This window comes from Zonotrichia leucophrys, chromosome 28 (genome assembly GCF_028769735.1).
Source record: "Zonotrichia leucophrys gambelii isolate GWCS_2022_RI chromosome 28, RI_Zleu_2.0, whole genome shotgun sequence".
NCBI lineage: Eukaryota > Metazoa > Chordata > Aves > Passeriformes > Passerellidae > Zonotrichia > Zonotrichia leucophrys.
In genome coordinates, this window is record NC_088197.1 from 5,442,732 (window position 1) to 5,467,918 (window position 25,187).

The 25,187-nt window shown below is 63.5% G+C and overlaps 3 protein-coding genes across 4 annotated transcripts; 2 read left to right on the forward strand and 1 right to left on the reverse strand.

Moving 5' to 3' along the window:
• Nucleotides 1-4,025: 4,025 nt before the first annotated feature.
• GDF15 (growth differentiation factor 15) lies at nt 4,026-6,643 on the forward strand. The gene is made up of 2 exons (XM_064734135.1): nt 4,026-4,469; nt 5,138-6,643. The coding sequence occupies exons 1-2, from the start codon at nt 4,145-4,147 to the stop codon at nt 5,911-5,913; spliced, it is 1,101 nt and encodes a 366-aa protein (XP_064590205.1). The 5' UTR covers nt 4,026-4,144; the 3' UTR covers nt 5,914-6,643.
• A 1,031-nt stretch (nt 6,644-7,674) lies between these two features.
• Nucleotides 7,675-11,247, reverse strand: LOC135458796 (leucine-rich repeat-containing protein 25-like). The gene is made up of 3 exons (XM_064734141.1): nt 9,960-11,247; nt 8,960-9,800; nt 7,675-8,380 (listed from the first exon to the last, which is right to left on the reverse strand). Exons 2-3 carry the CDS (start codon nt 9,775-9,777, stop codon nt 8,260-8,262), a joined length of 939 nt encoding a protein of 312 aa, XP_064590211.1. The 5' UTR covers nt 9,778-9,800; nt 9,960-11,247; the 3' UTR covers nt 7,675-8,259.
• A 232-nt stretch (nt 11,248-11,479) lies between these two features.
• SSBP4 (single stranded DNA binding protein 4) lies at nt 11,480-24,617 on the forward strand. Of its 2 annotated transcripts, XM_064734134.1 has the most exons (17): nt 11,483-11,638; nt 13,018-13,090; nt 13,200-13,261; nt 14,030-14,114; nt 16,186-16,275; nt 17,134-17,193; nt 17,323-17,392; nt 17,492-17,562; nt 19,164-19,231; nt 19,327-19,372; nt 19,488-19,523; nt 19,626-19,680; nt 20,226-20,296; nt 20,421-20,499; nt 21,879-21,907; nt 23,388-23,489; nt 23,848-24,612. In XM_064734134.1, the coding sequence occupies exons 1-17, from the start codon at nt 11,583-11,585 to the stop codon at nt 23,875-23,877; spliced, it is 1,083 nt and encodes a 360-aa protein (XP_064590204.1). In that variant the 5' UTR covers nt 11,483-11,582; the 3' UTR covers nt 23,878-24,612. The 2 variants fall into 2 exon arrangements, with proteins under 2 accessions (XP_064590203.1, XP_064590204.1); XM_064734133.1 differs by having other exon boundaries at nt 11,480-11,638; nt 19,488-19,680; nt 23,848-24,617.
• Nucleotides 24,618-25,187: the final 570 nt, after the last annotated feature.

Consider the following 25,187-nt stretch of genomic DNA (forward strand, 5'->3'; position numbering starts at 1 on the left):
GCCCTGGATCCTGTCCCTGAATCCTGCCCCTCTCCAGCCCTGATCCCATCCCTCTGTGCCCCTCTCCAACCCTGAATCCCATCCCTCTGTCCCTGAATCCCATCCCTCTGTGCCCCTCTCCAACCCTGAATCCTGCCCCTCTCCAGCCCTAATCCCATCCCTCTGTGCCCCTCTCCAACCCTGGATCCTGTCCCTGAATCCTGTCCCTGAATCCCATCCCTCTGTGCCCCTCTCCAACCCTGAATCCTGCCCCTCTGTGCCCCTCCAGCCCTGGATCCTGTCCCTGAATCCTGCCCCTTTTGAATCCCATCCCTCTGTGCCCCTCCACCCTGAATCCTGCCCCTGTCGTCCCTCGTCCCCTATCCGACCCTGAATCCTGCCCCTGAATCCTGCCCCTCTCCAACCCTGAATCCCATCCCTCTGTGCCCCTCTCCAACCCTGAATCCTGCCCCTCTGTGCCCCTTCCAACCCTGAATCTGAGCCGGGATTGCTAACCAATCCCACCTAGCTTTGCCCCTCCCAACTAATCTCCCTGGAATCCCCAACTTCCCCTGAACCTCCGAGCTGCTTGGCTCCATGATGCTGACCCGAAATCCAGCCCTCTCTAACCCTGATTCATCCTGCACAAAACCCTGAATCATGACCCTGACCTTTGTTTTCCAGCGGGTTGTTTCCATACCCCAAATAATTCCTGGAGCTCCTCCAGTTCCTTGAACCCAAGAGCTGCTTGGAGCTCCATGTGCTGGAAGCAGCAGCCAGCCCTTCTTACCCTTTCATTGAAAAAAACACCATGGGAATGCATGAACTGCCTTTTTTTCCAGGGGTTTTCCATCCCAAATAATTCCTGGAGCCTCCTCCTTCCTCTGAACCCCAAGAGCTGCTTGGAGCTCCATGCGCTGCCAGCAGCCTGGCTGCTCTTTCCTTCTTATCCTTTGGTTCAAAAAACACCATGAAAAAGCATAAACTGCCTTTTCCCCTGAGGTTTCCCATCCCAAATAATTCCTGGAGCCTCCAGCTTCCCCTGAACCCCACGAGCTGCTTGGAGCTCCATGTGCTGGAAGCAGCAGCCAGCCCTTCTTATCCTTTGGTTCAAAAAGCACCATGAGAAAGCACAAATTGCCTTTTTTTTTCCAGGGAATCTCCCCCCTGCAGCACCCACCTTGCTCAGCCTGAGGGGTTTTGGGGAGCACTGAGCTCCTGCAGGGTGTGGGGAGGACCTGATCCCGTTCTGTCACTCCCAGGGGTGATGCCACCAATTCCCAGAGGTCTGTGGGCGCTTTTTGGGGATCCTCTGCTCAACAGCTGTGAGGAACTGAGAGCCCTAAAACCTGGAAGGCAGCACTTCCCCTCTTGCTGCTTGTGGTAAGGAGTTCTGCAAAAAAACCCCAAATTTTCTGCCAGCTCGGGTAGCTGAGGGGAATTTCTGCATTTTGGGGAGTTGGAGCCCTCTGGAGCCTCCTGCTCTGTGTCCTGACCAGGACCAGCATCTGGAGAAAGGGAAAATGTGATTTGTTTGGAATTACAGAATGGTTTTGTTGGAAGGCACCTTAAAGCTCATCCCTGCCATGGGCAGGGACACCTTGCACTGTCCCAGGGTGCTCCAAACCCCATCCAAGCTGGCCTTGGGCACTTCCAAACCTTTCCAGTGTGGAAACTGGAGCTTCTCCTGGACTTCCCAGGGTGCTCCAAACCCCATCCAAGCTGGCCTTGGGCACTCCCACACCTTTCCAGAGTGGAAACTGGAGCTTCTCCTGGACTTCCCAGAGCTCCATCCTCCTCACCCTCAGCCCATCCCTGCTGCTCCTCCCCTGGGAGCAGCAATCCCCTGCTCCAGATCCACGCCAGGAGAGCTTTGCTGAGGTGAGGGACCCTCATGGGATGCATTAAATGGGGAGGAACCTTCATCCTGCTGGGAAAAGGCCCCCAGGAACCTCCCAGCCCTGAGTGAGTCCAGGAAGGGTGAGGAAACGTGGGATGCAGAGGCTGCGCAATCTCCTCTCTCAGGCTGGTGAGGACACGCTGGGACATTTCATCATCCCTCGCTCAGGATCAAACCTCTGCTCCCAAAATCCCTCTTTTATGGCCCTGTAAATCTCTGGCTTCCACTGCTGGCGCCTCTGGGGGAAAACATCCGGCTCCAGCAACCTTTGCTGCTCCGGGAGTGCGTCACTCCTGGATGTGGGGCTCGCAGAAAATCCATTGCAAAAGCAGAACTTCGGGATTTCGGGGTTTCTGATGGGTCTTGCTCAATGTCACCAGAGAGGTCGGGGCCTCTTCCTGCACCCAGACACGCCAAGGGCTCCATTTTGGGTCTGGATCAGCACATTTGGCACCCTGGGCATGGTGGAGGGGCTGGTGTGGGCGTGGGGATGTCAGAGGGGAGGGAATGGTGCATGGTGTGGTGGTTCTGCCCTTGTGCCCTCCTGGGCTGATGCTCCCTCTCCTTTCCCCCTGGATTTGGGGGGCTGGAACGCTTCAATCCCCCCGGATGATGAAATCCCTGGGGGAGGAATCACAGCACGCTCGGGGCTCAGGGAATTCCCTGTGGGAAGGTGCTCCAGGAGGGGAGCTCATCCCTGCCCAGCTGCTGGAGGGTGATGGGTGATAAAACGGGATAAAACCCTGGAGACAAACCCGAGGTGTCCCTGTGAGCCACAGGTGGGGTTTCCTTCCAGGGTGGGAAGGGAAAAGCAGGGAAATGGGGAGGGGGCCTGGGGGATTCCTGCTCCTCCTCACCCATCCTGCTGCAAGGACGGATCCAGAGCAGGGCAATCCCCTCCACATGACCCTGGTCATCCTGACAGGCTTCTCCTTTCCCATGTTTTAGGGTGAAACTTCTTTCCCGTGTTTTAGGGTGAAATTTCTTTCCCGTGTTTTAGGGGGAAAATCCTTCCCCATGTTTTAGGGTGAAACTTCTTAACTTCTTCCCCTTGTTTTAGGGTGAAATTTCTTTCCCGTGTTTTAGGGTGAAACTTCTCCCGTGGTTTAGGCTTTGCCTCAGGCAACCCCTTGAGAACCCGGGTGAGAAAAGCCGGGGCAGGGCTGGAGCGAGTCCGGCGGAGGAGCGGGGACAAACAGCCGTAAATCACGGGATTGGAGCGGGACAAGCAACCCTAAATCACGGGATTGGAGCGGGACAAGCAGCCTAAATCACGGGATTAGCGCCCGTTCCTCTGGCGGGAGCACAGCCAGAGCCCGGGCGCTCGGACGGACCTCGGGACACCGGGAATGGCCTCGCCTGCCCCGGGGGCCCTGCCCGTTTCCTCCCGCCACCGGCAGCTCCTCATCCCTCCGCTCACGCTTTCCTGCTCCAAGCATCCCTGAGGAGCAGCGGGGAGAGGGGCGGTGCCGTGCCGGCCCCCGGGGGTCGTTCCCAGCCTGGATTCCCCTGCCCAGCCCCGCTCTGGCACGGCTCGGCCCGGCACACGCGGCCCCGCTGGCTCCGTGCCACCGGCGTGCCCGGCTCCATCCCGGCTGCCGCCCTTCGGGATGACGTAACCTCGGCCTCGGTTGCCTCAGAAGGATCCGAGCTCACCGGAGCCATCCCCCGACCTCACCTGGCCGGTGGAACGAGGTCCGGTCCGGTTCTCCCCCCGCTCCGCCCGCCCGCCCCATCCCCGCTCTCCCGGGATTTTGGGAAGGGGCGGATCGCGATAACCGCGACCCGACCCGCGGATCGCGATAACAGCCACTCGATAACAGGCCAGGAGAGGTGGCTGGGGATGCAAGGATGGCAAACCCGTGCTTGGGATGCTCCCGCCCCGCACCTCATCCCCTCTCCATCACCCCCAGGGCATTCCCCGAGCCGCGCCATCCCTGGGGAAAACCGCAGGTAGAAGGGAAATGTTTGGGTCCGAAAAGGAATATTCCAGATTATGTTTTTAAATCTCCTCAGCTGCAAACCAGCTTAGACATCACCCGCTGCAGCTCTCTCGGAGCTGCTGTCGGAAACCCCAGCGGAGAGGAGAGGAGAAATTCCTGCTGGGAGTTCTCTCCGGCGTCACCCTCGGGGGAGGGCGGGCAAAGTTCGGCTCCTATAAAGTCAGGTCTGCTCCTCTTCATTCATTCCCCCGCCAGCCCCGCCGGCAGCAGCACGTCCGGCCCTTGCAGAGGAGCTGGGAATCCTGCCCCGGATTCCTGCAGGATGCTCATGAGCGGAGCGATGCCGCGGATGGCCGCCCTCACCTGCCTGCAGCTCCTGCTGCTGCTGCGGGCCGCGCATTGCCGGCCCCACGCGTGGGACCAGGACAGGCTGCAGCTGGAGGCGGTCAAAAAGGCGATCCTGGAGCGGCTGGGGATGGCGGCTCCCCCCGCCATCCGGCACCGGCCGGACCCGGAGAGCATCCAGAGAGCGCAGCGGCTCTACCGGAGGGCAGCGGCGGAGCTGGCCGGCAACCGGAGCCGGGAGGAGGAGGAGGAGGAGGAAGGGGAGGAAGCCGTGCCCAGGCTGCACCGCCTGACCCCCACCTGTAAGTGGCCGCCGCTCGGTGTCACCCCCCGGCCCTCATGGCCCCCCACATGTCCCAGCGTGTCCCGGCCTCGGGAATGTCACCCCGCTGTCCCGGGACATGACCGGGCATGCAGCACCGTGCTCGCTCATCCTTGTCCCGCTCCTTCCTTCGCCCTGGAACTGGGGAGGAGCCGCGCCGGAGCCGCTTTGCCTAAAATCACAAAAAATCAGCGGGGTTGGGGATAAAAGCTTTGATCAGCCGGCTCGGGGCTCGGAGTGCGGCAGGAGGGGTTTGGGGGTGAGCGGGAGGGGGAAGTGGGGCGCAATCCCCCCGATCACCAGCTTCAGCTCCAGTTTGGGGGTTTATCAGCGTCTGGGAGGGGGGATTTAAATAATTAAATAAGTTAATTTATATTAAAATTTAAATTTATTTAAATAATTCCTCCTGCTCCTTGGGCTGGCTGGGGACGGTCGGGGCGGGCGGGGGTGCTCCGGTGGGTCCTGGGACGCCTTTTCTGGCACCGGGAGAGCTGACACGCTGCAGCCAGGAATGGATGGGATGTCGGAATTTCCAGCACCCCTCAGGGTGTGGGTGATTCCCCGCAAGCAAAGGCCGGAGCTGATCCCAAGGCTGGGCTGATGAGGAATTCCTGTCTCTTACATCAGCTGTCACCTCTGTCCCCGCAGTGCTGCCCTGGCTGGACATCCCCGAGGGACACCGGGACGCGCAGGGACAGCGGGAGCCCCTCGGTCCCCACCGCTACCACCTGCTGCTGTCCCGCACCGCCGATTTCCAGCGGCAGCTCCGCGTGGTGCGGGCGGAGCTGAAGCTCCTCCGGCAGCCGCTGTCCCCTCCCGCCGCCTCGGTGCCACCTCGTGTCACCATCTCCGCCCTGCCGGGCGCTGGGGGCTCCGCTCAGGTGCTGCAGAGCCAGGATCTGCAGGATTCCCTCATTCTGGACCTGACAGGAGCCATCGGGCCCTGGCTGGCCGGGCCCGAGCCCTCGCTGCGCCTGCAGCTGGAGTTCAGCACCGACGTCTCGGCAGCGCTGGCCACCTCCGAGGGGAAGACGCTGGAGCTGGAGGTGCAAACCCTGGAGAAACCAGCCCGGGCGGCCAGGAGAGCCCGGGGGCTGCAGGAGGAGTGCGGGAAGGGCGACGGGAGGTGCTGCCTGAAGTCGCTCCGGGTCTCCTTCCAGGACATCGGCTGGGCCGACTGGGTGGTGGCGCCCAGCAGTTACCACATGCGGTTCTGCGAGGGCTCCTGCCCGCACAACTACAAACCGGCCAGCATGCACGCCCAGATCCAGTCCCGGGTGCATTCGCTGTCCAAGGCGGCGCCTCCTCCCTGCTGCGTCCCCGCCGGCTACGACCCCATGGTGCTGATGCACCTGGACGGCCAGGGCAGGCTGGTGTCCACCCTCTTCGAGGACATGCTGGTCACCGGGTGCCACTGTGCCTGACAGCTGCAGCTGTGCCCATCCCGGGGGGGCACAGCCATCCTGGCAGCTCCAGCATCGCAAAATCCACGTCCTGGGGCACCCTGAGCTCAGCTCCAGCATCCCAAAATCCTCATCCTGTGGCACTGAATTACTCATCTCCAGCCCTGGATCCACTCAGCCATGGAGTTTCCACTGTCAGCATCCCAAAATCCACATCCTGGGGCACCCTGAGCTCAGCTCCAGCATCCCCAAATCCAGATCCTGTGGCACCAAGTGACTCCACACCAGCCCTGGATCCACTCAGCCATGGGCTCTCCAGCATCAGCATCCCCAAATCCAGATCCTGTGGCACCAAGTGACTCCACACCAGCCCTGGATCCACTCAGCCATGGGCTCTCCAGCATCAGCATCCCCAAATCCAGATCCCATGGCACCAAGTGACTCCAACCAGACCTGGCTCTGCTTCAGCCCTGGGGTCTCCAGCTCTGCCACCCAGCCCAGCCCCAGCATCTCCAGTTGTGACCTCTCTACCAAAAGAACTGATTCCTCTGTCTCTTCTCCAATTTAAATCCATATTTTATTGAGCAGGTGGGTTCTTCCCACCCAAGAGACCCCCGATGGGCTGGGGTGGGTCTGTGCCCAGGTGTCCATGTCCCACTCCAAACCCTCTTTGCTCAGAGACTTATTTATGCAACCCAGTTATTTATTTCTAACTTATTGTATTTTATAGCAAAATATCCCTTTTTTAGGGGGGAAAGATGGAGGGGCTTTTGTGATTTTTCTATTTTATATATTTCCATAAAACCCAAAGGATGTAATAACAATGAATAAAGTGATTGTAACAGGGGTTCTGCTGCTCCTCCTGCACACCTGGGGGGCTCTGCCAGGACCCCCAGCTCCCCTGGGATCTGCCTCCACGTGGATTTGCTGGTAAATTCACAGGGGTTTCCAGTGCCAGCAGGTGAGTAATGCCTGGGCACTGCTCCCAGAGACCTTTGGGCTGTTTGTGTCCTTGGGAAGGGCTCTGGGCCCTGCTCTGACCCCTGGGAGTGACCATTGCCCCGTTCCCAGGTGCCTCCAAAGGGATGGGGGAGCCCCCCCGGGAGCTCGGTGGCACCCACGGTGTCCCCAAGGCCTCCCCATGGGGTGGCTCTGCTGCCACAGCTCCTTTCTGTCCCCTGTTCCAGCGTGATCTGGGGCTGGCCTGGGCTCAGCGGCTCCTGCTGGGGACCTTGGGGCAGGGGGAATGGGGGAGCTCTGGGATGAAGATTTTGGGGGCCAGGGATTGGGGGATGCAAGCTGAGATGGCTTCTCTGGGGACAGGGACTGGAGAGACCTGGCTCTGGGTCCCTTGGGACCCCCACTTTGGGGACACGAGCTCCCTTGGGACCCCCACTTTGGGGACATGAGCCCTTATCCCCACTTTGGGACACGAGCTCCTGGACCCCACTTTGGGGACATGAGCTCCCCTGATATCCCATTTGGGACACGAGCTCCCTTGGGACCCCCACTTTGGGGACACGAGCTCCTAAGGCTCTGCTCCCTTGGGACCCCCACTTTGGGAACATGAGTTCCTGAACATCTGCCCCCTTAGGACCCCCACTTTGGGGACACGAGTTCCTGAGGCTCTGCCCCCTTGATATCCCCAGTTTGGGGACACAAGCTCCCTTGGGACCCCCACTTTGGGGACACAGACTCTGGGACCCCCAGGCAAACCCCACGTCCTGCCCAGGGCTTCCCACAGACCACGAGCTACGCGGGTAATGAGAGATAATTCAACCATTTAATGGGGCACTCTGAAGCCTCCCAGGGACTGGGGGGACACCCAGACGAGCCATGGGGTCCCTGGGGGGACACCCAGACATGCCATGGGGTTCCTGTGTCCCCATGGGTCTCACCAGGAGGATTAAAAAAGGAGATTTTTCTTGTTCCCCAAAGCGGCAGATTTAGCAGGAGAAGATTGAGCAGGTGGCACCGGATGTCCCCAACCGCCAGCCCGGCCCGGGGCGAGCTCTCCCTGGGCTCGAAAGGGGAAGCCGAGGCCGCGGTCAGCCCCGCCGCTCCCGCCGGCCCCGGGCGCGCCCCGGCCCCGCCGCTCCGGTGCCGTTGCCGGCGGATGCGGCCGAGGCGTCCCCGCGGTCGGTGGCCGCTGCCCCGGGAGGAAATGTCAGCTCAGCCCCCACCCCCGCCTGAGAACTGGGGCGAAGGAGCCAGCTGGGGCTGCCAAAAAACCCGAAAAAACCCGCAAAAGGCGCTGCCGCAGGATGTGCGTGGGAACCGCACGTGGGGAATGTCCCTGTCCCCTCTGCGCCGGGGGAAAGGGACACAGAGGGGCCCCCCGGTGTCCCCCGGGGTCCCCCCAGCCCCTCACGGGTCAGGAGTGAGGTAGATGTCCTCGCTGGGGCCCAGGGTGTTGGCGTAGATGGGCTGGTCCCCGGGATCGGCCGCGCTCTCCAGGAAATAATCCTCGTGCAGCAGGACCTGGGGGCTGGGGACAGGGAATGGCACCGGTGGGACGGGTGGGAAGGGTGGAAAAGGTGAGCAGGATGGGATGGAACAGCATGGGGTGACATGGGATGGGATGGGATGGGATGGGATGGGATGGGATGGATGGATGGATGGATGGATGGATGGATGGATGGATGGATGGATGGATGGATGGATGGAAAGGGATGGGATGGGAATGTAAAGTGTTGGATGGGATGGATGTAAAGGGATGTAAAAGGATGGATGGGATGGAAAGGCATGGATGGGATGTAAAGGGATGGATGGGATGTAAAGGCATGGATGGGATGTAAAGGGATGGATGGGATGGATGTAAAGGGATGTAAAGGGATGGATGGGATGGAAAGGGATGGATGGGATGTAAAGGCATGGATGGGATGTAAAGGCATGGATGGGATGTAAAGGCATGGATGGGATGTAAAGGCATGGATGCAATGTCAGGTTCAGCCCAGGATGGAGCAGGATGAGGCCGGATAAGGCAGAACAAACCCATCAGGGCACAGCAGCGCAGGGAGGGGGTGGAACACTCCCGGAACGCCCATTCCCGGTGCCGGAGCCTCACCTGTAGCGCGGCTCCTGCCACGCCCGTGCCAATCCCTGCCCGGCAGCCGGGGCCGTGCCGGGGCTCACGAAGACGTTCTCGTAGTCGGGCCCGTCGCTGGCATCGGCGCTCCCGGTGTCGCGGCTGATGTAGCGGGGCTGGCGGGCGCTTCCAGCGGGGTCCTGCTCCCCCCGTCCCCCGCCGCCCACCGCGGCCGCCGCTCTCCTCCGCCGGTACCAAAGCGCGGCCACCGCCGCTGCCGCCAGCGCGGCCACCGCGGCCACCAGCCCGGCCACCAGCGCGGCCACCAGCCCCGCGCCCGGGCCGCACTCGCGGCCGTGGAATTCCGTGGCGTTGAAGGGATGCCCGTGCGGGGTGAGGCACTGGCAGAGGATGCCCCCGCGGGCACAGGGCTCCAGGACGGTGCCCAGCACGTCGCAGCGGCAGGACACGCTGAGCGAGCGCAGCGAGGGCTGGAAGGCGGCGGCGGGCACGGCGGGCAGCGGGTTCCCCTCCAGCCGCAGGACCCGCAGCCCAGTGGCGTTGCTGAAGAAGCCGCGGGGCAGCTCCCGCAGCCGGTTCTCGGCCAGGTCCAGCTCCTCCAGCTGCGGGCCCAGGCGGGCCGAGGGGCTCAGGGCCTCGATGCCGTTGTGGCCCAGCAGCAGCCGCCGGTGCCCCCGGAACGGGCTCCAGTCCAGCTCGGCACAGCCGCTGCTCCTGTTGGTCAGGTTCAGCTCAGGGGAAATGTCCAGCATCAAAGGGAAACAGGGGGACACCAGGAGGATGGGGGTCACGGGGAGCAGCAGCAGCAGCAGCAGCGGGGCCGCGGGGTTCTCCATGGTCCTTGCACTGCAGCGGGAGCCTGGTGGGAAACGGGAATCAGGACCCCCATTGCCACCGATCGCCCCTCCCAGTGCAAACCAGCGCAGCCCAGTCTGGCCCCCACCCCAGGGCCCCTGGGGGTCCCAGCGGGGCATTTCCTGCCCCCCTTCCCCCTCCCAACCACCGCAGCCCCACTCGCCTGCGCTCCGGCCGCTGCTGCCTGGTGTGGGGAAGAGGAACAGGCGGGTCCGGCTGTCCCGTGTCACCCTGCCAGGGCGTAGCCGGCCCCGGGGGGGGGCAGCACCCCCACGTCAGGCCCCCCTGAGCCCTGCCAGACCCCCGGCCCTTTCCTGGGGGGTTGAGCATCCCCCGGCACTGGCTGAGTGTCCCGGTGACCCCGGTGACCCGAGGGGTGGGGGACACGCGTGTGGGCACTCAGACCCCCCCCCCCGGCCGCACAGGGACCCCCCGAGTGTGAGGGGACCCGGGGGCCGGGTGGGAGCCGGGGGGACTCTGTGGCTGTGTCCCCTGGCAGGGTGGGTGTCCCCATCCCGGTGTCCCCTCCCCGTGTCTGCAGCTCGGTGTCCCCAGTGCATCGTGCTCGGGTCCGCTCCCCATGTCCGAGCCCCCTCCGGTGTCCGTGTCCCTCCACGTCCGCCCCCTGTGTCCATCCCTGTCCCTCCGTGTCCCCATCGTGTCCCCTCCGTGTCCCCCCGTGTCACAGCGTGTCCCCCCGTGTCACACAGTGTCCGTGTCCGCCCCCTGGTGTCCGAGTCCCTCCGTGACTCCCTGCTCCCATTCCTCTCCGTCTGTCCCCCCGCCGTGTCCGTGTGTCCCCCTCGTGTCCGTGTCCCCGCATGCCCAACCCCTCGCATGTGTCCACCCCGTCGTGTCCACGTCCCTCTGTCACATCCGTGTCCCTCTGTGTCGCGCGTCTGTGGCCGCCCCTCGTGTCCCTCCATGACCATCCTGTCTCCATCCCCTCGTGTCGCTGCCCCTTTAAGTCCACCCCATCGCCTCCGCGTCCACCGTGTCACATCCGTGTCCCTCTGTGTCCCCCGTGTCCCCCGGTGTCCCCCCTCCCATGTCCACCCTTTCGTGCCCGTGCCCACCCTTTCCTGTCCGTGTCCCTCCGTGCCCAGCCCCTCGCGTCCGTGTCCGCCCTGCCACATGTCCACCCCCTGTACCCGCCGTGTCCGCGCCCACCCCCTCGTGTCCCTGCGTGACCACCGTGCCCGTGTCCCCTCGTGTCACTGCCCCTTTAACTCACCCCCTCGTGTCCCTGACTCCCCGTGTGCCCCCTCCCTGGATGCCCACGCCCCTCGTGTCCCTGACCCCCCGTGTGTCCCTGCCCCTCCATGCCCACCCCCTCTCGTGTGTCCCCCGTGTCCGTGCCCACTCCTCATCCCCGCGTCCCCGCGTCCACCCAGCCCCATCCTCGCCCCCCTGTGCCCCCTGTGCCCACCCCGCAGTGCCTGTGACCCTCCTCGCCCACTCCCCTCGCCCCCCGTATCGGTGTCCGTGTCCGTGTCCGTGTGTCCCCCTCCCCACTCCCTCCCTCCCTCCCTCCTCAGCGCGGTCCCCACCGCCTCCCCCCGCCGCCATCGCCCCTTTAAGCGCGGCGCGCGGCGCGGGGGGGGTGGTGGCGGCGCTGCCGGAACAGCCGCGCGGGGGGGGCGCGGCGGTTTCAAGCTCCCCCTCGGGCGCGCGGCCGCAGCCGGCGGGGCCGGGCCGGGCCGGGCCGGGATGGCGGCGGGGGCGGCGGGGGCGGCGGGGGCCGCGCGGGGCCGGGCCCGGGGCCGCTGACAGCCGCCGCCGCGCCATGTACGCCAAGGGCAAGGGCTCCGGCGTGCCCTCGGACGGCCAGGCCCGCGAGAAGTGAGTGCGGCGCCGGGCGGCGGCGGGGGACGGCCGGGGCGCGGAAGTTTTTGCCGGGGCGGGCGCCGGGGGAGCGGGGACGGAGCGGGAAGGGACGGGGGGGGGAGAGATCGGGAAAAGCGGGGGGAGATCGGGGGGCGGGCGGACCCCCCGGCCCCGCCCCGCCGGGGAGCACCGGCAGCCGCGGGGCAGCGGGAGCTGGCGGGGGTCAGCCGGGCACCGGGAGCCGGGATGAGCCCCCCGGTCTGCGGCATCCCCCGGGGCACCGGGAGCCGGGATGAGCCCCCCGATCCGTAGCATCCCCCGGGGCTCTGGGAGCCGGGGTGATCCCCCCGGTCCGTGCTATCCCCCGGGGCACCGGGAGCTGCGGGGGCACCGGCAGCACGGATGATTCCCCCCGATCTGTGCCATTCCCCGGGGCACCGGCAACCGGGATGATCCCCCCGGTCCGTGGCTTCCCGGGGCACCGGGAGCCGGGATGATCCCCCTCGATCCGCGCCATCCCCCGGGGCACCGGGAGCTGCGATGTGTCGGGGTCTGTGGCATCCCCCGGGGCACCGGGAGTCGCGATCACGCCGGGCTAACGGGAGCCGGGATGTGCCCCCGGGTATTGCCACATCTCGGGGCACCGGGAGCTGCGGGAGCACCGGGCTGATCTCCCCGGTCTGCGGCATCCCCGGGGGCACCGGCGGCCGGGATGCCCCTTCCCCGACCGTGCCACCCCCCGAGGCACCGGGAGCCGGGCTGATCCCCCCGCTCTTTGCCATCCGCCAGGGTACGGGAGCGCTCCGAGGCTGCCGTGAGCGGGGCTGTGCCCCCGGTCTGTGCCATCCCCCGGGGCACCTGCCCCGCGGTGGCACCGGCGCTACCGGGAGCCGGGATGTGCCCGGTCCGCAGCATCCCTGAGGGCACCGGGCGCCCTCCCCGGCCGTGCCATCCCGGGGGCAGCGGCACCGGAACGGCCCCGGGGCTGCCGATGCTGCGCGGCCGCTGCCGGCCCCGGTCCCCGCTCCGTGCCCGCCGCTCCCCGTGCCGGTCCCCGGGCGCTGCTGGGGCCGGGGGCTGCTCCCACCGGGGCTGCGACCCCCGCGGGTCCCGTTCCTGCTCCCGGGGCTCCGCGGGGACACCGGGCCCCAGCCACATCCTGTGGGCTGTGTCACCTGTCCTGGAGCCACCCCGGCGCTGTCACCGGCGGGAGTCACTCGGTGTCACCGCTGGGGTCCCTCAGGGGGGTGACATCGAAGCTCCTTCATTAACCCGCACTAATTGAGGGTGGGGGGCTCCATCCTGGCTGTCCCGCGGGGTCCGTTGGGTGGCGGTGTCACCGGGGGGGGTGGCAGGGCCCTGACCCTGTCCCTGTCCCCCTGCTGTCCCCCCAGGCTGGCGCTCTACGTCTACGAGTACCTGCTGCACGTGGGGGCCCAGAAATCCGCCCAGACCTTCTTGTCGGAGGTAAGGGGGGGGGTGGCAGCGCCCCCAGACCCCCCAATCCCACCCGGGGGGGGTCTTGGAGCCCCTCAATCCCTGCTGGGGGTGCTGACCCCCCGTGTCCCCCTCGCAGATCCGATGGGAGAAGAACATCACGCTGGGGGAGCCCCCCGGCTTCCTGCACTCCTGGTGGTGGTGAGTGGGGGTCTGGGGGGTTGGAAAGGGGGCAACCCCCCCATTCCCATGGCAGAGGGGCTGGGAGGGGGTCTGGGAGCTGCCCCCCCCCCATTGTGCCACCACATCCCCTCGTACCCCATAAACACAAACCTGCCCCTCTGCTTTCCCCATCAGCGATTTGGGGGCCCCCCCTTTTCCCCCCATCGCGGCCCCCCCTGCCCGGCTCCTCCAGATGGATCCAATTTGGCACCAGGAGTGGGGCTGGGGGGGCTCCCGGCCCCGGGGCTGGACCCCCGCGCTGGGGGGGGCCCCGCAGAGCCCCCCGAGGAGGGCGTGGGGATGGGGGGGCGTTAATTGTGGGGTGGGGGGCTCGGGGCTGGGCAGTGAGCGATCAGTTGGTGATTTGGGGAGGGGGCACACACAGCGAGGGGGGGTTAACTGGCACCCAGCCAGCACCCCCAAACACGGGGGGCTCCCAGGGACAGGCAGGGCCCCCCGTGCTGCCCCAGCCCGGGGCGGGGGGCGCGGGCAGGGACCCCCTCCCCACGGCGGCGGGATGCTGCCGTGCCTGATGTAAAGTCGCAGGAATTTGGGCTCCGGCCGTAGCGACCGTTTCCAGGGAAAACAGGCGGGGAAAGCAGCGCCGAGACCCGGGAGGCCCCGGCCGAGGGAGGGAGCGGGGCCCGGGGTGTGGGGATCGCGGGAGGGGTCGGGGTGTGAATTGAGGGGGGTCCTCACCCTCTGCCCCCCATCCCACCCCATCCCACCCCATCGTTGTGTCCCCAGCGTGTTCTGGGATCTGTACTGCGCCGCCCCGGACCGCCGGGAAACCTGCGAGCATTCCAGCGAGGCCAAAGCCTTCCATGATTACGTGAGTGCCTCACGAGGGGGGGTCCGTGTGCTGCCGACCCCCCCCCACCGCCGGGACCCCCCCGTGCCGGGCTCCTGCCCTGCCAGCCCCGATCTCTGGCTGACCTATTTCCCATTGCCCGTGGCACAGGGTGCCACTGAGGGGGGGGTTAATCCCTGGGGGCCGGGCTCTGTGCCCCCCTTGTGTGCCCATCCCCCTCTGTCACCCCCCCAGGGCACAGGGACCCCCCCCCATTCCCCCATACCATGGGCACGGTGCCAGCCGGGGGTGTCCCCTGTGCCCACCCGGGGTCCTGGGGGTGTCCCCTGTGCCCACCCGGGGTCCCGGGGGTCACTGCGGGGCTGGGGCTCAGTGGGACCCCCCCACACTGGGATGCTGGGGGGTTCAGGGTGATGCAGGATGCAGAGCCCGTGGGATGCAGGATGATCCAGGATCCGTGCCCCACAGGATGCTGTGGGATGCAGGATGATGCACAGTTCCACAGCCCCACAGGGTGCAGGATTCTGTGGGATTCTGTGGAGCCCACGGTGCTCTGGGCCCTCATGGGGATGCCACAGGATGCAGGAGGCCATGGGATGATGCAGGAGGCCACGGGATGATGCAGGAGGCTGTGGGATGATGCAGGAGGCCGTGGGATGATGCAGGAGGCTGTGGGATGCTGTGGGATTCTGCTCCAGGGTGCTGTGGGATCCACAGCCCCACAGGATGTGGGGTGCCGTGCCGTGTAGGATGCCCCCATGGGATGCAGGGTGCAGAGTGGGGTCCCTGTCCATGGGGGGACACCCACGGTGCCATGGGGGGACTCTGTGGGCTGCAGGACCCTCGGTGCCCCCTGCACTCGGGACCCTGCAGGGCCCCCGTGGATCCCCTGCCCCCAGGAATCCCCTGACCCCCGTGGGCTCCCGTGGGGTCCCGTGGGTTCCCGTGGGCCCTGTGGGGCCGCGCTGGCGCCGCGGGGGCTGCAGCAGGACCCCTCCCCATCCCCTCGCCGCCGCCCCCGGCCCCGTGGCTGCGCAGAGCCGGTTCCTGATTTCCATGCCGGAATTAATGAGGCTGCTGCCGGTGCGGTGCCGGTGACGCCGGGGACACGGCGCGGGTCAGGCCACGTTGCCATGGCACTGCAGCCTGCCAGGGCTGGGGGAGCCCCGGGCGCCCCCGCACCCGCTGGGTGCCCCACACAGCCGTGCTCCCCTCCCGGTGCCCGGCTGGGCTGAGCTGGGGGTCCCAGCGTGGAGCTGGGGTCCCCTCATGTTCCCACCAGCCCCCCCCCCAGGCATGTCGGGACCCCCAGAGCATCCCCCATAGAACTGGGGGGGCCCAGCCTGTGCTCAGCTATTGGGGTGGGTATGGCAGCAGCTGCCCCCCAGCGGGGTCTGGGGTCTCCTCGAGGGGGGAGCAGCCCCCAAACCCCCCCCACGTGTCCCCCCCACCCCAATTCCTCCCTGCTGACCTTGAGCCCGCAGGAGGAGCCGCAGCTCCCCCACCTGTTGCCATGGCAACTGTGCAGAGCATCACCAGCCGGGGGGGGCCGGGGGGGCCCCGTTGGGTCCCTGCCATGGGGGGACAGCGCTGTCACCCCCGGGGGCTGCAGTGACCCCAGCCTGGCCCTGAGGCTGTGTCGGGGGGGGTCCCCAGGAGGGGACACAGCCCTGGGACCCCCCCAGGACCCCCCTGTAGGGCACAGACCCCATCCCTGGGCGCTCAGTGCCACCAGCCCTGGGTGCCACCCGTGTCCCAGGTGTCACCATGGCCATCGCTGTCCCCATCACACGGGTACTGCCACCCCTGCAAGCACCTCGGGCCCCCCATCCCCGCCGGCCTTGGGGGGCTTGGGGCCCCCCGGGCGGAGGGGGCAGCGCGGGGTCCCCCCCTTCCCCTCCGTGCTCCAAATTGGAACCATTTGTGGCGCCGGGGCCGGGCCGGAGGAGCGGAAAGCGCCGCATTCCTTCCCTTTACAGCTCCCCCCGGCCCGGGCAGAGCGGGGCCCCGGGCTCGGAGCTGCACGGGGGGCGATGGGGACCCCCCGGCCCCGCTCTGAGCCGTCCGTCCGTCTGTCTGTCTGTGCCCGCAGAGCGCGGCGGCAGCGCCCAGCCCGGTGATGGGGAACCTGCCCCCCGGGGACGGCATGGCCGGGGGTCCCGTGCCCCCCGCCTTCTTCCAGGTATCCGTGTGTCCGTGTGTCCTGTGTGTGTCCGTGTGTCCTGTGTGTCTGTGTGTCTGTGTCCTGTGTCCTGTGTGTCTGTGTGTGTGTCCTGTGTGTGTGTGTGTCCGTGTGTCTGTGTGTCCGTGTGTCCTGTGTGTGTCCTGTGTGTGTCCTGTGTGTGTCCGTGTGTCCTGTGTGTGTGTCCGTGTGTCCGTGTGTCTGTGTGTGTGTCCTGTGTGTCCTGTGTGTGTTGTCCTGTGTTTTGTCCGTGTGTCCTGTGTTGTGTGTCCTGTGTGTCCTGTGTCCTTGTGTGTGTCTGTGTGTCCGTGTGTCCGTGTGTCCATGTGTGTGTGTCCTGTGTGCCTGTGTGTGTGTGTCCGTGTGTGTCCTGTGTGTGTGGTGTCCTGTGTGTGTCCGTGTGTTCCATGTGTCCTGTTGTCCATGGTTTGGTGTCCTGTGTGTCCTGTGCGTCCGTGTGTCCATGTGTCCTGTTTGTCCATTGTCGTGTGGGTGTCCTTGTGTGTCCCGTGTCGCCGTGTGTCCGTGTGTCCCAGTGTCATGTGTCTGTTGTGTGTCCTGTTTGTCCATGTGTCTGTGTGTGTGTCCTGTGTGTGTCCGTGTGTCCGTGTGTCCTGTTTGTCCATGTGTCTGTGTGTGTGTGTGTCCGTGTGTCCGTGTGTCCTGTTTGTCCATGTGTCCTGTGTGTCCGTGTGTCCTCAGCGGGTTTTGGGGGGTGGGGGGATCGCACCTCCACCATGGCACAGCCTCCCCCCGTGTCCCCACAGCCCCTCCCTGGGCTCACAGCCCCCCCATGGTGGCACCGACCCCCCCCCAAACCCCAGCTGACCCCCAAACCCCCCTTTCTCTTTCTTGCAGCCTTTCATGTCCCCCCGGTACCCCGGCGGCCCCCGGCCCCCGCTCCGGATGCCCAACCAGGTGAGGCGGTCACTGCCGGAGCCCCCTCCCCAAATAACGGGGGGCACCCAAACAAAGGGGGGCACCCAAATAAAGGGGTGCAGCCCCTCCCCAGCCCCCTGACCCGCTGTCCCCCCTCTCTCCCTGCAGCCCCCCGTGGGTGTTCCCGGCTCGCAGCCGCTGCTGCCCAACGCCATGGACCCGGCTGCGCGGGCTCAGGGTGAGTCTGGGGTCCCCCGGGGTCCCTGAGCCCCCCCCAGAGCCCAGAGTGGGGGTTCAGGGGGGCTCTGGGGGTCTCACGGCTCCCCCCTCTGTGCAGGGCATCCCGGCATGGGGGGCCCGATGCAGCGCATGAACCCCCCCCGAGGCATGGCCGCCATGGGGCCGCAGGTACGGGGGGCACTGGGATGGGGGGACTGGGATGGTGGGGTAGGGGGGTACTGGGATTGGGGGGGACTGGGGTGCTGGGATAGTGGGGGATACAGGGATGGGATAATGGGGTACTGGGATAGTGGGATAGTGGGGTACTGGGATGTTGGGATAATGGGAAAATGGATTAATGGGATACTGGGATAATGGGATAATGGGATAATGGGGTACTGGGATAATGGGATACTGGGATACTGGAGTACTGGGGTACTGGGGTGCTGGATAATGGGATCCTGGGATAATGGGGTACTGGTATGTTGGGATAATGGGATAATGGGGTACTGAGGTGCTGGGATGATGGGATAATGGGGTACTGGGATAATGGGGTACTGGGATAATGGAATAATGGGGTACTGGGATAATGGGGTACTGGGATAATGGGGTACGGGGATGTTGGGATAATGGGAAACTGGGATGATGGAATGATGGGATATGGGGTTACTGGGATAATGGAATAATGGGATACAGGGATAATGGGATATGGGCATATTGGGATACTGGGATATGGGGATGATGGGATAATGGGGTACTGGGATAATGGGGTACTGGGGTACTGGGATAGGGCAGAGTCAGGGGTGCAGGGGTGGAAGTGGTTACAGGGACAGGGTGACGGGAATGGAGGTGGGTGAAGTGGGACAGGAATGGGGATCCAGGGATGGGGACAGGAATGGGGACAGGGAAACGAGAATAAGGACATGGGTGGGGACAAGGATGGGGGTAACAGGGGCAGGGAATGGGGCTATGGGGATGGGGATGGCTTTTGGGGACAGGGTGGAGGTCACAGTGGGGATGGGGACAGGGGTACAGGGTGGGGACAGGGATACAGGATGGGGACAGGAATGGGGACAGGGGTACAGGATGGGGACAGGGATACAGGGTGGGGACAGGGGTACAGGATGGGGACAGGGGTACAGGATGGGGACAGGGATATAGGGGTGGGGACAGGGATACGGGGTGGGGACAGGGGTACAGGATGGGGACAGGGGTACAGGGTGGGGACAGGGATGCAGGGTGGGGACAGGGATATAGGGGTGGGGACAGGGATACAGGATGGGGACAGGGATATAGGGGTGGGGACAGGGGTACAGGGTGGGGACAGGGGTACAGGATGGGGACAGGGGTACAGGGTGGGGACAGGGATGCAGGGTGGGGACAGGGATATAGGGGTGGGGACAGGGGTACAGGGTGGGGACAGGGGGACAGGATGGGGACAGGGATATAGGGGTGGGGACAGGGGTACAGGGTGGGGACAGGGATACAGGATGGGGACAGGGATATAGGGGTGGGGACAGGGGTACAGGGTGGGGACAGGGGGACAGGATGGGGACAGGGATATAGGGGTGGGGACAGGGGTACAGGGTGGGGACAGGGATGCAGGGTGGGGACAGGGGTACAGGGTGGGGACAGGGGTACAGGATGGGGACAGAGGTACAGTATGGGGACAGAGGTACAGGATGGGGACAGGGATACAGGATGGGGACAGGGGTACAGGATGGGGACAGGGGTACAGGGTGGGGACAGTGCAGGGGTGTCCCAGCCCCGCTGACCCCCCCGTCCCACAGAGCTACGGCAGCGGGATGCGTCCCCCCCCCAGCTCTCTGGCCGGCCCTGGGATGCCCACCATGAACATGTAAGACCCCCATGCCCCCCCCCATAGCCCCCCCAGCGTGGGGGGAGCCTCGGGCCCGGCAGGACCCCCCCTCACTGTCCCCATTGCCTTCCCAGGGGTCCCGGTGGCCGCGGGCCCTGGCCCAACCCCAACGCCAACTCCGTAAGTTTGGGATTTTGGGGATTTTGGGGAGGGGGAGATACCTTGGGGTGGGGGGGTCCTATCGGGGTGTTGCCCCCGTGTTCCCCCTGTTCTGACTCCCCTTTGTCCCCCCCAGATTGCCTACTCCTCCTCATCCCCTGGCAATTACGTGGTGAGTATTGGGGTGCAGTGCTGGGCACGGGGGGGCTGCAGTGACCCTGTGACCCCCCCCAAACCCACCCCCCATTTTTCCTGTTTTCCTTTTCCCTTCCAGGGCCCTCCTGGGGGCGGTGGCCCCCCTGGTACCCCCATCCTGCCCAGCCCCGGAGGTGAGTGAGGGGATTGGGGGGTGTGAGTGGGATTTTGGGGGGTGTCAGTGGGGATTTTGGGGGGTATGAGTGGGATTTCTGGGTGTGTGAGTGGGATTTGGGGAGTGTGAGTAGGATTTGGGGGGGTATGATTGGGATTTGGGGGGTCATGAATGGGATTTGGGGGTATAAGTGGTATTTTTGGGTATGTGAGTGGGATTTTTGGGTGTGTGATTGGGATTTGGGGAGTCATGAATGGGTTTTGGGGGTATAAGTGGTATTTTTGGGTATGTGAGTGGGATTTGGGGGCGTGATTGTAATTTGGGGGAGTGTGATTGGGATTTGGGGGCATAAGTGGGGTTTGGGAGAGTCTGGGTGGGATTTGGGAGAGTCTGAGTGGGATTTGGGGCTATAAGTGAGGTTTGTGGGGGTGTGATTGTGATTTGGGGAGTGTGATAGGGATTTGGGGCTGTAAGTGGGATTTTTGGGGTGTGATTGTGATTTGGGGCTATAAGTGGGATCTGGGGGTGCCACACTCACCCCCCCTCGTGTGCTGTCCCCCCCAGACTCCACCAACTCCAGCGAGAACATGTACACCATGATGAACCCCATGGGACCCGCGGGGAGCCGGCCCAACGTGAGCCATGGAGGGGACACGGGGGGCTGGGGAGGGGACACAGGGTTGGGGACAGGGCTGGGGGTCCCTCGGGGGTCCCTGGGGGTCCCCCAGCCTCCCTCAGCCCCCCCTGTTTCCCTTGCAGTTCCCCATGGGGCCCGGAGCCGAGGGGCCCCTGGGCGGGATGAGCGCCATGGAGCCGCACCACATGAACGGCTCCTTAGGTGGGTGACAGCCCTGGGGACAGCAGGGACCCCACAGTCCCAAACCCGGGGGGATTGGGGCTCCTTCTGAGCCTGGGTGGGCTCCTGAAGCAGGGGGGGCACGGGGGTGGGAGGGGGGAATGGATTGAGGGGGCGCACGCAGGGATTTGGGGACATGGACGCGGATTTGGGGACACAAACAGGGATTTGGGGACATGGACACGGATTTGGGGACACAAACAAGGATTTGGGGACACACACAAATTTGGAGTCACACACAGGGATTTGGGGACACAAACGGGTATTTGGGGACACGGACACAGATTTGGGGACACAAACAGGGATTTGGGGACACACACAGGGATTTGGGGACATGGACACGGATTTGGGGACACAAACAAGGATTTGGGGACATGGACACGGATTTGGGGACACACACAAGGATTTGGGGACATGGACGCGGATTTGGGGACACACACGAGGATTTGGGGACACACACAAGGATTTGGGGACATGGACACGGATTTGGTGATACACACAAATTTGGAGTCACACACAGGGATTTGGGGACACAGATTTGGGGACACAAACAGGGATTTGAGGACACATACACAGATTTGGGGACGTGTACACGGACTTGGGGACGGGCACAGATTTGGGGACACACACAGGGATTTGGGGACACAAACGGGTGTTTGGGGACACGGACACAGATTTGGGGATACAAACAAGGATTTGGGGACATAAACAGGGATTTGGGGACACAAATGGGGATTTGGGGACATGGACGCGGATTTGGGGACATAAACAAGGATTTGGGGACACAAACAAGGATTTGGGGACACACATGAGGATTTGGGGACATGGACATTGATTTGGGGACACAAACAAGGATTTGGGGACATGGACGTGGATTTGGGGACACACATGAGGATTTGGGGACATGGACATTGATTTGGGGACACAAACAAGGATTTGGGGACACAAACAAGGATTTGGGGACATGGACACGGATTTGGGGACATGGATGCGGATTTGGGGACATGGACACGGATTTGGGGACACAAACGGGGATTTGGGGACACACAGATTTGGGGACATGGACAGAGATTTGGGGACACAGAAATTTGGGGACAGAAATTTGGAGACACAGGCAGGCATTTAGGGACACACACAGGGATTTGGGGACATGGACACAGATTTAGGGACACAAACGGATTTGGGGACACACACACATTGAGGGGACACAGATTTGGGGACACAGATGGACTGGGGGGCACACACAGTTTGGGAAGGACATGTGGATTATGGAGAATTTGGGGGACACAGTTTGGGGGACACACGTGGGTTGGGGACACACAAATTTGGGGGTCACTAATGCCCCTCTGTCACCCTGGCAGGCTCCGGGGACATGGATGGGCTGCCAAAGGTGAGCTGGGGACCCTGGGACCCCCACGGTGCTGGCACCCCCTTTATTGGGGTCCCCCATGTTCTGGGAGCTGTTTGTTGGGGATCTCCAGTGTGCTGGGACCCCTTTACTGGGAACCCCTAAATGCACTGGGAGCCCCCCATATTCATTGGGATCCCATTTTTGGGACTCCCCCATATTCTGGGACCACCCCATTTACTGGGACCCCATTGATTGCCCCCCCACCATGTACTGGGACCCCATTTATGGGGGTAAATGTGCTGGGGAGCCCTCATTTATTGGGACCCCGTTTATTTGGGCCCCCCACCATTTACTGGGATCCCATTTATTTGGGCTCCCTCATGTGCTGGGCGCACCCCATTTATGGGGACCCCATTTATTTGGATTCCCACATATACTGGGATCACCCCATTTTTTGGGGACCCCATTTATTGCCCCCCACAATTTACTGGGACCCCATTTATTGCCCCTCACCATATACTGGGACCACCCCATTTTTTGGGGACCCCATTTATTGCCCCCCACAATTTACTGGGACCCCATTTATTGCCCCTCACCATATACTGGGATCACCCCATTTTTGGGGCCCCATTTATTGCCCCCCACAATTTACTGGCACCCCATTTATTTGGCCTCCCCCATGTTCTGGGACCACCCCATTTATTTGGACTCCATTTATTTGGGTTCCCCTGTGTCCAGCCCATTTTTTGGGATCCCATTTATTGCCCCCCCACAATTTACTTGGATGGCATTTATTTGGGTTCCCCCATTTATTTGGACCCCATTTATTTGTGTTCCCCCATTATTTACTGTGACCCCATTTATTTGGGTTCCCCCATGTCCTGGGGTCCCATTTATTTGGACCCCATTTATTTGGGCTCCCCCATTATTTACTGTGACCCCATTTATTTGGGTTCCCCATTTTCTGGGACCCCATTTATTTGGGTTCCCCCATGTCCTGGGGTCTTATTTACTTGGACCCCATTTATTTGGGTTCCCTCATTTATTTGGGTTCCCCCATTTACTGTGACCCCATTTATTTGGGTTCCCCCATTATTTACTGTGACCCCATTTATTTGGGTTCCCCCATTTACTGTGACCCCATTTATTTGGGTTCCCCCATTTATTTGGGTTCCCCCATTTACTGTGACCCCATTTATTTGGGCTCCCCCATTATTTACTGTGACCCCATTTATTTGGGTTCCCCATTTACTTTGACCCCATTTATTTGGGTTCCCCCATTTATTTGGGTTCCCCCATTTATTTGGGTTCCCCCATTTATTTGGGTTCCCCCATTTACTGTGACCCCATTTATTTGGGTTCCCCCATTTATTTGGGCTCCCCCATTATTTGCTGTGACCCCATTTATCTCCCCCCCCACTGATTCCCCCACCCCACCACCCCCCATCTCCCACCCCCCCCATTAATCCCCCCCCCCCCCCCACCCGCACTAACTCTTGTCCCCCCTCCCTCCCTCCAGAGCTCCCCCAGTAATTTGGGGGCCCTGAGCAACCCCCCCGGGACCCCTCGCGACGACGCCGAGCTGAGCAGCAATTTCCTAAACCCCTTCCAAAGCGACAGCGTAAGGGACCCGGCGGGGACCCCCGCGCACCCCCGGGGGGGCAGGCGGCGAGGGCGGGGGGCGCGGGGGGGGCGCGGCGGCGGCGGCCGGGGACGGGGGGGGTCGGCGAGCAGAGCGCAGCACTGGCGACCCCCGCCCCGAATCGTGTCACCCCCACCGGCGGCACCGGCGGCATCGGCGGCGGCAGCGGCGGCGGCGGCGGCGGCGGGGGGGGCGCCCTGGCCGAGCGAGGTGTGAGGATGAGGAGGGCGGCGCCGGGGGGGGGCAGCGCTGGGTGTGTGCGCCCCCCCATCCCCAGAGCCGGGACCCCCGCCCCGGCGCCGCCGATAACGCTGTGGTGTCTCCGCTCTCTCTATAGTACTCGCCCAGCATGACAATGAGCGTGTGAGCCCCGCGCCGAGGCCGCCGACAGCCAGACCGCCCTCACCCGCCACCGAAAAAAAAAACACAAAAAAACAAATTAATTAATTCATTAATTTTAATGATCAAATGATCAGATTTCCCCCCCACCACACACCCCCACACCCCGGACCCGCCCCGTCACCTTCCCGCCCCCCCCCATTCAGCGCCCCCCTCCTTTCCTCCGCCCGGTTCCGCCCCCTCCCCTTTTAAATTTTTTTTTAATTATTTTTTGGTTTTTTGGGTTTTTTTTTGTCCAAACGAACACTAAAAAGGAGCAGGAAAAAAAGCGCGGGAGTTAAAAAAAAAACAAAACAAAACAAAAAAAAAGAAATAATAATGATGATTAGGAATAAGTCACGGGACTTATTTGCTGCCCCCTCCCCTCCCTCCTTTCCAGCACTGGGACCCTCCCCCAAGCATTGGGGACCCCCCCAAACCGCTGGGACCCCATTTATGCCCCTCCCAGCAATGGGAGCCCCCCCCTTTGGGCAGGGACCCCATTTATTGAATCCCCCCCCAGCACTGGGGACCCCCAAACTGGGCTGGGACCCCATTTATTGCCCCCCCCCACATTCCCATCCGCAGCCCCCCCCTCTCCAGGGCGGGGTCGGTGCTGAGGGGGGGGGTCCAGCACTGGGGGGGGGGGCTGAAGGGGCATTTTTGGGGTGTTTTGCCCCCCCACGTTGGGAGGGGGATTTTTTGGGATTTTTTTATTTTTGGGGGGGGGGCTCCGTGGCATTGTGCCCCCCCCTCCCCTCCATGGCAGGTGGTGCCAATCCCCCCCCCCCCAATTTGGGGTATCTGGGGGGGTTCCCTGAGCTGTGCCCCCCCCCAGGCTAGGAGGGTGTGACCCCCCCAGTTCTCCCAGTGCCCCCCCCGAGTCTGGAGGGGGGGCAGAACCAGCCCAGCCCCCCCCAGTGTGGGTGCAGCCCCCCCCCCCAATAAATCCCAGGGGGAATGAGTGGGGGGGTCCAGGCCGTGCCCCCCCCATGGCGCAGCCCCCCCAGTGCCCCCCCAGCCCCCCCAGTCTGTGTGCTCAGCCAGCACTGTGACCCCCGGCCCCCCCCGAGCACCAGACTGGGGCCCCCCCCCCCGGGACCACTTTTTTCATATGAAGGAATTTTTTTTTTTTTCTTTTTTTTTGGTGTGGTTTGGATTTTTTCCTTTTTTTTTTTTTTTTGACGTTTGGTTTTATTTTTTTCGTTGTTTTTTTTTTTTTTTCCGATTTTTTCCTCTTTTATAACAGAAAGGACCTCAAAGCCCCCCCCCTTACCCCCCTCGAGACCCCCCCCCCCC